The sequence below is a fragment of the Trypanosoma cruzi genome, genomic scaffold, assembly GCF_000209065.1.
Source record: "Trypanosoma cruzi strain CL Brener 1047053516581 genomic scaffold, whole genome shotgun sequence".
Classification (NCBI taxonomy): domain Eukaryota; phylum Euglenozoa; class Kinetoplastea; order Trypanosomatida; family Trypanosomatidae; genus Trypanosoma; species Trypanosoma cruzi.
The window spans coordinates 108,777-119,321 of record NW_001849415.1 but is presented as its reverse complement, the minus strand read 5'-3'; the positions used below and the strand labels follow the sequence as shown (position 1 = coordinate 119,321).

The following is a 10,545-nucleotide window of genomic DNA, read 5'->3' as shown; positions in this document are numbered from 1 at the left end:
CGTTTTGCACGCACCACGTGCTTGCGGGTTGACTGTGGCCTGTTCTGCATTTTGTTTTACATCTGAGACGCACCGGGCTGTGAGCCCCTTGGCGGTGAAGTGGGTGTGGCGTCACGTTTAAACATCCGTGCGCCCGCTTTTACGGGACTTTCCCCTCCAGCGTTTTCTGCGAGCCCCGCTTTTCCACTGCTTTCTCGGATGCTTACAGTTTACGTGTGTGTCTCCGCGCGCATGTATGCATTTCCACAGTGATGAACCGTTTTACTTGCTGCTCAGTTCGCATGTTTGTGCGCACCCTCCCATCCCCCTATCTATGTGCACCTGTCCATGGGCATGAGAGAAGCGGGCCGGGCGTCCGTTGCGACCGTCACCGCTGAGTCCGGACGGAAGGGCAATGCAATTTCTGGTACCTTCTCCCCCCCCTGCGTGTTTTTCTCCCCATCTCAGCCGTTGGATTCTTCCCCGTTTTTCTTTTTGCGTTTGTAGCGGACGAAACGGAAACAAAGAGTAATACTTGGTTTGAGGCTTGTGAATAGTTTGCCACGCTAGATGACAAAGGGACTTCATGACTTCGTCACACCACTATTTGAGATCACATACATGAGTGATCCTCCCCCATTTTCCTTGAAAGGCTCTTTGGAGCGGATTCGTGGGTGGAATGTGTACAGGCTACCTCCTCTGTGGAACCACGGCAGCGAGAAACGGTACAAGTGCACGCACCGACTTCACCGGAACCAACGCATGCCATATGAACTGTCCAATGTCACCGGGGATCCCATCGCCGGCATGTACGTTGACATTCAACTGGTCCTTCGCTACCAACTGAACCCAAACCGACCGCCGCACTTGCCACCTCCTTTAGGTTTTGAAGACTGCATTTACCGGAATCAGAGGCCGAGTCTCCGTGAGGTGTTTATGGAGTTGGTGCCATTGCGTCCTGGCGTTGACGTGAACGATGCGTTGTCTTTGGGAGCGGCACACGGTGCGTGTGGTGTTCAACTGTACACAGAGGCCACCGGCGTCTTCGAGGAATTTCCCCGCAACGAGGAAAATGGCCTCGCCCTCATCTATTCCACCGTCCCCTGGGCGAGGGAGGAGCTGCAAACCACTTTTGATGCTGGTGCCGAGGCCCCTTCCCTAATTGTGGATGATGTGTTCATCAGCTGGGATACGCTTGGCCTATTGAGCCTCAACGAGTTGAGTGACGCTGGCGCGCTGCACACGGAGGAGGATCAGTGGGCTGGTCTTTTTGATTGCTACTTGACCGCGTGATACAACGTTCCCTATTCGGCACGGAGCGGCGCATGCGTTCCTGATTTTGCGTATACTTTTTTTTTTTTGTTATCGTCACATGGAGCTCCCGCCACCCTGCCGTTTTGCACGCACCACGTGCTTGCGGGTTGACTGTGGCCTGTTCTGCATTTTGGTTTACATCTGAGACGCACCGGGCTGTGAGCCCCTTGGCGGAGAAGTGGGTGTGGCGTCACGTTTAAACATCCGTGCGCCCGCTTTTACGGGACTTTCCCCTCCAGCGTTTTCTGCGAGCCCCGCTTTTCCACTGCTTTCTCGGATGCTTACAGTTTACTTGTGTGTCTCCGCGCGCATGTATGCATTTCCACAGTGATGAACCGTTTTACTTGCTGCTCAGTTCGCATGTTTGTGCGCACCCTCCCATCCCCCTATCTATGTGCACCTGTCTATGGGCATGAGAGAAGCGGGCCGGGCGTCCGTTGCGACCGTCACCGCTGAGTCCGGACGGAAGGGCAATGCAATTTCTGGTACCTTCTCCCCCCCCCCTGCGTGTTTTTCTCCCCATCTCAGCCGTTGGATTCTTCCCCGTTTTTCTTTTTGCGTTTGTAGCGGACGAAACGGAAACAAAGAGTAATACTTGGTTTGAGGCTTGTGAATAGTTTGCCACGCTAGATGACAAAGGGACTTCATGACTTCGTCACACCACTATTTGAGATCACATACATGAGTGATCCTCCCCCATTTTCCTTGAAAGGCTCTTTGGAGCGGATTCGTGGGTGGAATGTGTACAGGCTACCTCCTCTGTGGAACCACGGCAGCGAGAAACGGTACAAGTGCACGCACCGACTTCACCGGAACCAACGCATGCCATATGAACTGTCCAATGTCACCGGGGATCCCATCGCCGGCATGTACGTCAACCCTCGGCCGGTCCTTCGCTACCAACTGAACCCATACCGACCGCCGCACTTGCCACCTCCTTTAGGTTTTGAAGACTGCATTTACCGGAATCAGAGGCCGAGTCTCCGTGAGGTGTTTATGGAGTTGGTGCCATTGCGTCCTGGCGTTGACGTGAACGATGCGTTGTCTTTGGGAGCGGCACACGGTGCGTGTGGTGTTCAACTGTACACAGAGGCCACCGGCGTCTTCGAGGAATTTCCCCGCAACGAGGAAAATGGCCTCGCCCTCATCTATTCCACCGTCCCCTGGGCGAGGGAGGAGCTGCAAACCACTTTTGATGCTGGTGCCGAGGCCCCTTCCCTAATTGTGGATGATGTGTTCATCAGCTGGGCTACGCTTGGCCTATTGAGCCTCAACGAGTTGAGTGACGCTGGCGCGCTGCACACGGAGGAGGATCAGTGGGCTGGTCTTTTTGATTGCTACTTGACCGCGTGATACAACGTTCCCTATTCGGCACGGAGCGGCGCATGCGTTCCTGATTTTGCGTATACTTTTTTTTTTTTGTTATCGTCACATGAAGCTCCCGCCACCCTGCCGTTTTGCACGCACCACGTGCTTGCGGGTTGACTGTGGCCTGTTCTGCATTTTGGTTTACATCAGACGCACCGGGCTGTGAGCCCCTTGGCGGAGAAGTGGGTGTGGCGTCACGTTTAAACATCCGTGCGCCCGCTTTTACGGGACTTTCCCCTCCAGCGTTTTCTGCGAGCCCCGCTTTTCCACTGCTTTCTCGGATGCTTACAGTTTTTGTGTTGTTGTTTTTTTGTGTTTCTGTGGAGATGGTGATGATGTTGTTTTTGTTTCTTTTCCTGTAATCTTAACACAAGCACTACTTGCTCCATTGTTATATTTCTGCAGGGAAGGAAGACAACGCTGGTCTCAAGGAATCATGGTCCGCATGCAAGGTGTTGGTCACGGCAAGTCTGCCTCGTCTTTGCCGTTCTGCCGCACGCCTCCTTCATGGCTGAAGATTGCCAGCCGCGATGTTATTGACGCCGTCTGCAAGCTGGCGAAAAAGGGTCTCGCTCCCAGTCGCATTGGCATGCAGCTGCGTGACTCCATGGGTATTGCACAGGTGAAGAACGTCACAGGCCGAAAGATCCTGCGCATTCTCAAGCACAAGGGCATGGCGCCGGAGATTCCAGAGGATCTCTACTGCCTCATCAAGCGTGCCACGGAGATGCGGAAGCACTTGGAGCGCAACACCAAGGACAGGGACACGAAGTTCCGTTTGATTTTGGTTGAGTCCCGTATTCACCGCCTTGCCCGTTACTACAAACGCGTGAAGCAGTTGCCGCCCACGTGGAAGTATGAGTCCAGCACGGCATCCGCAATGGTGGCTTAGGTGCTCTTGTCGGCATTGCTGTCTTTTTTACTTTCTACACTTTTTTTTTTTTGTTTGTTGTTGTTCTTTTTTGTGACTTTTTTGAGGGACAAAGGCGAAAAGTCTTTTGAAAGGCGACCTTCGAAAGAAAAGGTTTAGAGTGCTTTCAGTTTTTTTTTTCCCCTCCGTCGCTGCGTGAATGCTTGCAGTACTTTTTTTTTTTTTTTTTGGTCTTTTGCTGATGATTGATTGTTTTTTGTGGTGCCAGCAGAAAAGGTTTAAAATAGAAAGGACAAGGAGGGAACAACACAGGACTGGGACGCCCACCATCGTTACTCCTCTTTACTGCTGGTGTTGCTTTTGCCGAGTGTTGGGAGTTTTTTCTTCCGCGGCATGGCCTCCAAGGGGTGCTTTATAGCGGTCCTGATCGCACGCACGCATGACCATGTGCCTTTATGTAGTTACACGGACGAGAACTATGCCAACTCCAACGAGATACGACAACAGGAGCAGCGTGTTCTTGAGCGGATGGAGTCCCCTGCAGCAGCAACAGACCGAACTAGCGCAAAGGGAAGTTACTACCAAAGCTTTGACCATCGGGATTGTATCTACTTTGCATTTCAGGACGCCGCAACGGATTTGACGATCATCACGGTAGTCAACAAGTTACTTCTGCGCAACTCGGGAGATGTTGGGGCAATGAATCGTCTTGCGTGCGGTTTATTAGATCTTGTCTTTTCTGAGTTTTTGCAGGCGTACACGGTGAGTGAGATTGCAGCCACCAATGTTCGTCCGTTTCAGTTTATTAAGTTTGACGCGACCCTTCAAAAGTTGATCCGCCAAGTACAGCAGGATAGGCAGGGCAACAACGTTGTGATCGGTGGGCCGGGCGCCGCCTCGCAGGGCTCCGGGCAGCGTCGTCAGGTGAACCCCCACTACGACGCCCTGCGGCAGGAGCTCACGGATGTGCATTTTGTGATGCGAAAGAATCTTGAGGATCTTATGACGCGTGGGGAGAAGTTAGAGACGATGAACCAATTCAGCGCCCAGCTGGTGGATCAGAGCTCGCGCTTCTACAAGAAGACAGTTCACATGAATCGGATGCGGCTGCTACGTCTGTACGGCCCTCCCGCCGTGGTGAGTCTCATTCTTATCATATTCTTTTATTTTTACCTGTTCTAGCCCTCCATTGCTCTTGACGTTATTGCATATCCTAATGATGCGATTAGGTGACGGCGGTGGTGACGGGGATGTGTGCAGAGAACCAGGGAGAGTGGCATGCACGGATGCCTGGGGAAGTGGCGATGCAGCGCAGGCAGTGGCATACATATATATATATATATATATGTAGAGGAAGAAGGAGACCATTACAAAAAGAATAAGAAACAAAAAAAAAAGAAATAAAGAGAACTACAAGAGAAAAAAACGCAATGGTGTCTTCGGTGGCCTTTTATCTCCTGTTGTTGTTTTTTTTTTTTTTTTTTTTGTTTTTTTTTGTTTTGTTTGTATTCATGTATGTGTGTTTATTTTTCTTGTGATGCTTGCGGCTGCTCGACAATTCTTTTTTTTTCTTCTTCCTTCTCCACGCGCGTTATGCACTGACGCCTGAAAGGAATAGAGTTAGCAACAACGAGAAAAAAAAGAGGAAGAAAAAGGAAATTCTTGCGCATGGCGACAAAAGAGATTCAACTCCCACAAGCCCAATCTCGGGAGCCTGTGGTGCACCCCTGTGATGTCATTCAGCGCGGGGCCTTTCATAAGGACAACGCGGAGCGTCTCCACCGCATTCGCACCACACTGGGATGGGGTGCCGCGGCGGACACTGCACTTACGGAGACGACACTTCTTTCCGCCCGCCGCCTCGGTGCGATTCCTAGCAGTTTTGCGTTGTACCATCACTACCGCGGAACTGCTTCGGAGCTGACCCCAATGGACCTGTACGGCCAGCCTGAAGACGACCCCAACGTGCAGCCGTCATCTCGGGCCATTGTGGAGAAGTCCGTTTATGGATACGAGCTGACGATGAGGAACTTGGGCATGTAGTTGGTTGTTGTTCCTGTTGTTTTTTTTTTTTTTTTTTTTGTGTGTGTGTTTTTGTTTTTGTTTTTGTTTTGATGCCCCGCCAAATTTTGCATCTGCTTCGGAAATTTAGATATTTATATTTGTGTGCATGCACGATATTTCTTCATTGGACACGTTGTGCGGAATTGTGGTGATGTGGAATAAGAAAAAGAAAAAAAAAAAAAAAAAAGGTGCGGGACAGAAACAATAGGGCATGGAAACACGAATATTGACAAAATAAGGCATCTGCTTGGAGAGGTCTTTCATATTTGCTGTTTTATTATTACCATTATTATTTATTGTGTGTGTTTGTGTTTATTGTTGTTTTTGTAATTTGTGATGAATCTTGCTTTTAACTCTCTTTTTTTTCTTTCTGTGCGTGTGCCGCCCAACACCTCAGAAGGGCAGGAGCGCACGACCGCAGCAGGAAGCGGGGACCCCCCGCGTAGGGAACAGTGGAGTAGGGAGGAAGAGGAAGAGGAGTGTTATGTTCTTCTGTCCCTTCTGCGGGACGCTGCTGCTCATTGAGCCACACCACCCGACTAACCGGTTTGCCTGCTCCAGCTGCACGTATGTCGCGCCCATCCCTTCGACGCACCTGCTCACAGTGAACCACTCACTGTTGAAGTTCAACAAGACGGTAGAGGATGACGCCAATGTGAAGGCGAATGGAATCAAGACGAAGAATGAAGAGGTGGATGGTGGTCAATTGATTACTGTGCGGTGCCAGAATGACGAGAAGTTCTGCGATGGCAATCGGGCGCATTATGTCCAAATTCAAATGCGCTCCGCAGATGAGCCGGCGACAACATTTTTTAAATGTTTAAAGTGTGGCTTCCAGTGGAAGCAGGATTAACTCCCGCAGCCTTCCTTGTGCTGTCCGGCTTTAAAAGAAGGACTGGCGCTTCTCGCATGCTGTGTTTCTTGCTCATATCGGTTAAGACGATGAAAAGGGAGAAAATGGGAAGAAGAGTGACAGAACTGGATGGTGAGGGGTGTGGTTAGAGATAATACTTGCATGTGTTTGTGTGTGTGTGTGTGTGTGTGTGCACTTTTTTCTTGGCATTATTTTTATTATTTGGTTCTATTCTTTTCTTTTTGGCCATTTTGAATTCCCCCGCAACTCTTTTTTTTTGTTTTTGCCTGTTGCACTCTGTAGCGTTGATGCTGGCTGTGCGATGCCTGGTGCGGCTCTATGAGATGCCGCCCGAGTATGGCCAAATCTCGGCCTTTGACACCCACGGCAGCACCATCTTCGTCGGCACCGACCATGGCGTCCTCCTGAAGCTTGCCGTCGAGGGTGCATCCTTGTCGGATACAGCACAGCAGACGACACAAAATATTACTTCTAGCAAAGCCGGTCCGGACAGCAACGGCCGTGCACATAACTTGGCGACACATGATGCAGCGTATATGCCGATGTTCGCCTCTTCGGAAGCCTCCGAGAAAATTCACACCACACTTGTGCGTTTCACTCTGCTGTCAGCGATGAAAAAGAAAATTGAGCGTCTCCAGCACAGTCGCACACATACTCTTCTATTTGTGTTGTATGAGCATCGCCTTGTTGTGCTGAACTCTGTTAGTTTTTCCCATCTCCAAACGATTGCTGAACATGTTGGAACGTTCTTTGTTTCAGATTCTCAGTCGAACAGTCCTCAACGCGCGGGTCTTCATGTGGTGTGTGCATCCGAGTTGAATGGTAAAGGACTTAGCGTATTTGAATTTGATGCATCCCGGGGCGAAAGCGCACGGGCCATTCTCGCACAGGAGCTTGTGCTCCCTGAACCAGTTCAGACCCTTGTTACTTATGGCAGCATCGCCTGCGTTGGTATGCGGCGCGAGTATAGTCTTCTTTCCCTCTCAGATGGGAGCTCTTGTGGTGTTCTTCCTCTTGGTGGAGAAAAACAGCCGCTGTTGGCAGCCGGTGACGGCGAAGTGTTTATGCGTCACAATCATTCCATTTTTTCCGTGTCGATGCGCTCAATGCCGTCTGGGAGAGTCATGGGAAGGACTATTCGGCTGAAGGACGAGGCGCTTTCTTTTGTTGTCCGCCATCCGTTTCTTTTTGTGTTCACGGAGCATTACTGCGATGTGTTCTCACTCTACGACGATGACATGTCTGGGAGGCTGATGCTGCCTGGGTGTTTGTTTAGCTCCCAGTTAGGACGCGGCGACTTTCTGTACGCGGCCAGCAAGAAAAAGATTTGGATGGCCAGCCTGCACTCGCTGCGTCACCAACTGGCGAACCTTGTGGAATATTTTAAGGTAGAAGAGGCGTTTCACTTGTTGGGCAGCCAGCGGGCAATAGGCACACTGGACTTGCAGGGGATTGAGTTGGAGCTGCACATCATGGCGGGATTTGCCTACCTGCACCACTGTCGTCCGAAAGAGGCGGTGCTGCATTTTAATGATCACATTGATCCGAGAGATCTATTGCTGTCACTTCTCGAGTGCATCCCACCCGGCCCTGAGGAGTACAGTCCCGAACTGCGAGCCCTGCTGGAAAGGAAGCATGTGAAGAAAGACACGAGTGCTACCCCAAAGGCGGGACGCTCAACTACTTTAAAGGCCGGAGTCGCATCCACACATGATGAAAGCTATGAGAATAGTGATAATGACGATAAGGATGGCGTTGACAACTACTGGGCTGAGTGGGAAGGACGCTGTCCCTACAACACATATGCTGGGGAACTTCACCATGCTTGGCTTGAGACATTTGAAACGTTTCCGCTTGTGCCAAGGAACAATGACAATGTGGATGAATCCACATACCGCCAGGTTACGGAATGGGGTGCTGTCACCGCAACGGATTTTCTTGAACATGCGTGGGAATTATTTAAGGATGAGATTGTTCTGTACTTTCGTTTCCGCCTAAGTCAGGCTTCGGATGTCTACGCGCGAGCGATGGAGTACGCCCTGCTGGTACTTGCCCTTGAAGCACAAGATCATCGAGCGGCGTATCGAATTGTTGCATACGGCTCATCGATCCGTCTAGAAGACTGTTATGACTTACTTTCCTCCCTGCGGGAATACCGCCTGCTGGCATGTTTATTGTTTCGCCGTGGATATTTCCAGGAGGCGAATTCGGTATTAATATCGCGTGTGCACGTCTCCAGTATTTTGCCATCTTTAGAGGGTAATTCGCCAGACGCCACGGGAGTAATTTCTCCGGCCTACAAGATCTTGCCAGAGGTGATGCATGTGCACTTGGACCGACTCTTGAATGCTCCCCTAAAGTCACCCTGTATGAATGCAATGCGGCATTCGACACATGAGAAAAGAGTCTCATTAAATATGACGCCAACAACCACGGTGCTTCCCGCTTCCCTTACAGAAGCGATGTACCTGGTAAGCAAGCTCAATTTGTCAGCGCTGCGGGAACTGCTTCATGAGAGTCCTGAGGTCTCATGGACACTGGATGAAGAAGGCTGTTCTTTGCTTCATGTCCTTTTTAGCCTTTTGGTTTTGTTGGAGACGTCTGAACAAGATATGACGCCAGAAGGCAAAAGCGCATTACTGAATCTTGTCTTATCTTGTGCGATATTATTGTTGGATTATGGTGCCCCCGTGGCAATATTGAATGCACAGGGACTTAGTTGCTTGGATGTGGTTGCTCTGGTGGCCGATGATGCTTTACTAGATATCATTCTGACAGCACTGCTTGCCGACAACGATTTGAAGGAAATTGCTGATGCTGTCGAAAAGGGGAATACAATGCCGACTCCCTGAGACGGTTGACAAGCTCCACATCCGTTTTGCTTGTAGTTCTCTTCCTCTCCAATTGTGTTTGTGTGTGTGTATCCGTTTGGTGGAATTGGCGGAAGAGGGAGAAGTAAGAACAATTGTTGCCTACCAGTGAAGCGCCTTTACTTCTTGGTTTGCGCCTCTCTGTAGAGTCATGTGCATTACAAACTCACAGAAGGGGAGAAAGAGAGAGAGAGAGAGAGAGATTCACATGCGACACCACATTCTTTTGCCTACATCTGTCTTTGTTTGTTTCTTTATTTTTCTCTTTTGGTGCTTTGTCCAAAGGAAAAGGTTAGGGAGCAGCAGGCAGGCGTACTGCAATTCATACTGATGCCCTTATTAACGCGTGGGCAGCGGCGGTTGCTGGAGTACGTAGCGCATGACGGTGGAACGAAAGGCCTGAAGCGAAGACGCATGGAGGACGTGGCGCCCGTCTTGCATAAAAGGAAGCAAAAATGGACTCATAAATTTACCACCAAGACGGCGTCAGCCGATGCTTCATTGGCGGAGGTGCCGCTGAGCAGCGAGGTGCTGGAGTTTCTGCGGGAATACTGCCCGAAGGTCCCCCGCAAGCTTCGTCAGAGCCAACTTCGTGTCATCTCGGACCTCAGCGGCGCATTTGGTGGAAACAGTGAAAAGGAGGAGGGAGAGACCTTCACCGTGAAGCGGGTGGAATTGAAGGAAAATGCCGAAGTGTTTGCCGTGGTGGCACTTGCGGCGCTGCAGAGGCGGGCTCTGTGGAGTGGTTCAACGCCACAGGGCGCGTCTCTTTTTGTTCTCGTAGAAACGGACGCGGATGCAGCGGCACTGGCTGCGCATATGGGAAATACGTACAAAATGACCCGGACGCTGGTGTTGGACGGCTCCCGTTTTCCGACGTTTCCGGCCGTTGAGAAGGATGACGCGGCAACCGCCACAACGCTGGCGGAGCGTACGGCGTTGGTGATTGCATCTTTGCAGGCGTTTGTCACGGTGGATGCGCGGAGTGCGATTTGGAAATTTATTGGAGCTTACGCCATTTGGTTGAAGTCGTCCAAACCCCCCGCCTTGCTGCAGGAAATGGCAGACGGAACAAGAAGTGAGCTCGAGGAAAATTGTGCCGGCAGCGGTGGCGTTGTTTGGGACATGCCTCGCTGGCTGTTGTCATTGCTCCATCGCGAGTCTCCCTCTTTGCACCCGTGACGGACACCTTAACGACATCTGTG

General features: G+C 50.9%; 7 protein-coding genes and 1 pseudogene across 7 annotated transcripts, besides 14 other annotated features; all 8 read left to right on the top strand.

Moving 5' to 3' along the window:
- Positions 1-43: a sequence feature (heterozygous, non-Esmeraldo-like haplotype).
- Positions 44-863: a sequence feature (areas merged during assembly that could not be assigned to a particular haplotype. This can correspond to areas where the two haplotypes were merged or to regions with more than two copies in the genome that were merged during assembly.).
- On the top strand, positions 550-1,272 carry Tc00.1047053510029.90 (hypothetical protein, conserved; the record flags this gene model as incomplete). The annotated part of the gene is made up of 1 exon (XM_801350.1): positions 550-1,272. The coding sequence occupies one exon, from the start codon at positions 550-552 to the stop codon at positions 1,270-1,272; it is 723 nt and encodes a 240-aa protein (XP_806443.1).
- Positions 864-987: a sequence feature (heterozygous, Esmeraldo-like haplotype).
- Positions 988-2,237: a sequence feature (areas merged during assembly that could not be assigned to a particular haplotype. This can correspond to areas where the two haplotypes were merged or to regions with more than two copies in the genome that were merged during assembly.).
- On the top strand, positions 1,924-2,646 carry Tc00.1047053510029.80 (hypothetical protein, conserved; the record flags this gene model as incomplete). The annotated part of the gene is made up of 1 exon (XM_801349.1): positions 1,924-2,646. One exon carries the CDS (start codon positions 1,924-1,926, stop codon positions 2,644-2,646), a length of 723 nt encoding a protein of 240 aa, XP_806442.1.
- Positions 2,238-2,258: a sequence feature (heterozygous, non-Esmeraldo-like haplotype).
- Positions 2,259-2,273: a sequence feature (areas not merged during assembly with more than two copies in the genome that could not be assigned to a particular haplotype).
- Positions 2,274-10,545: a sequence feature (heterozygous, Esmeraldo-like haplotype).
- Tc00.1047053510029.70 (40S ribosomal protein S13, putative) lies at positions 3,098-3,553 on the top strand (the record flags this gene model as incomplete). Its single annotated transcript, XM_801348.1, has 1 exon — positions 3,098-3,553. The coding sequence occupies one exon, from the start codon at positions 3,098-3,100 to the stop codon at positions 3,551-3,553; it is 456 nt and encodes a 151-aa protein (XP_806441.1).
- Positions 3,926-4,714, top strand: Tc00.1047053510029.60 (synaptobrevin-type transport protein, putative; the record flags this gene model as incomplete). Its single annotated transcript, XM_801347.1, has 1 exon — positions 3,926-4,714. One exon carries the CDS (start codon positions 3,926-3,928, stop codon positions 4,712-4,714), a length of 789 nt encoding a protein of 262 aa, XP_806440.1.
- Positions 4,856-4,882: a microsatellite.
- Positions 4,904-4,958: a sequence feature (T-rich).
- Positions 4,999-5,037: a microsatellite.
- Tc00.1047053510029.50 (hypothetical protein, conserved) lies at positions 5,201-5,575 on the top strand (the record flags this gene model as incomplete). Its single annotated transcript, XM_801346.1, has 1 exon — positions 5,201-5,575. The coding sequence occupies one exon, from the start codon at positions 5,201-5,203 to the stop codon at positions 5,573-5,575; it is 375 nt and encodes a 124-aa protein (XP_806439.1).
- Positions 5,592-5,645: a microsatellite.
- Positions 5,757-5,783: a microsatellite.
- Tc00.1047053510029.40 (RNA polymerase III C11 subunit, putative) lies at positions 6,081-6,449 on the top strand (the record flags this gene model as incomplete). The annotated part of the gene is made up of 1 exon (XM_801345.1): positions 6,081-6,449. The coding sequence occupies one exon, from the start codon at positions 6,081-6,083 to the stop codon at positions 6,447-6,449; it is 369 nt and encodes a 122-aa protein (XP_806438.1).
- Positions 6,613-6,642: a microsatellite.
- On the top strand, positions 6,758-9,322 carry Tc00.1047053510029.30 (hypothetical protein, conserved; the record flags this gene model as incomplete). The annotated part of the gene is made up of 1 exon (XM_801344.1): positions 6,758-9,322. The coding sequence occupies one exon, from the start codon at positions 6,758-6,760 to the stop codon at positions 9,320-9,322; it is 2,565 nt and encodes an 854-aa protein (XP_806437.1).
- Positions 9,518-9,543: a microsatellite.
- Positions 9,671-10,545, top strand: Tc00.1047053510029.10 (annotated as a pseudogene; the record flags this gene model as incomplete).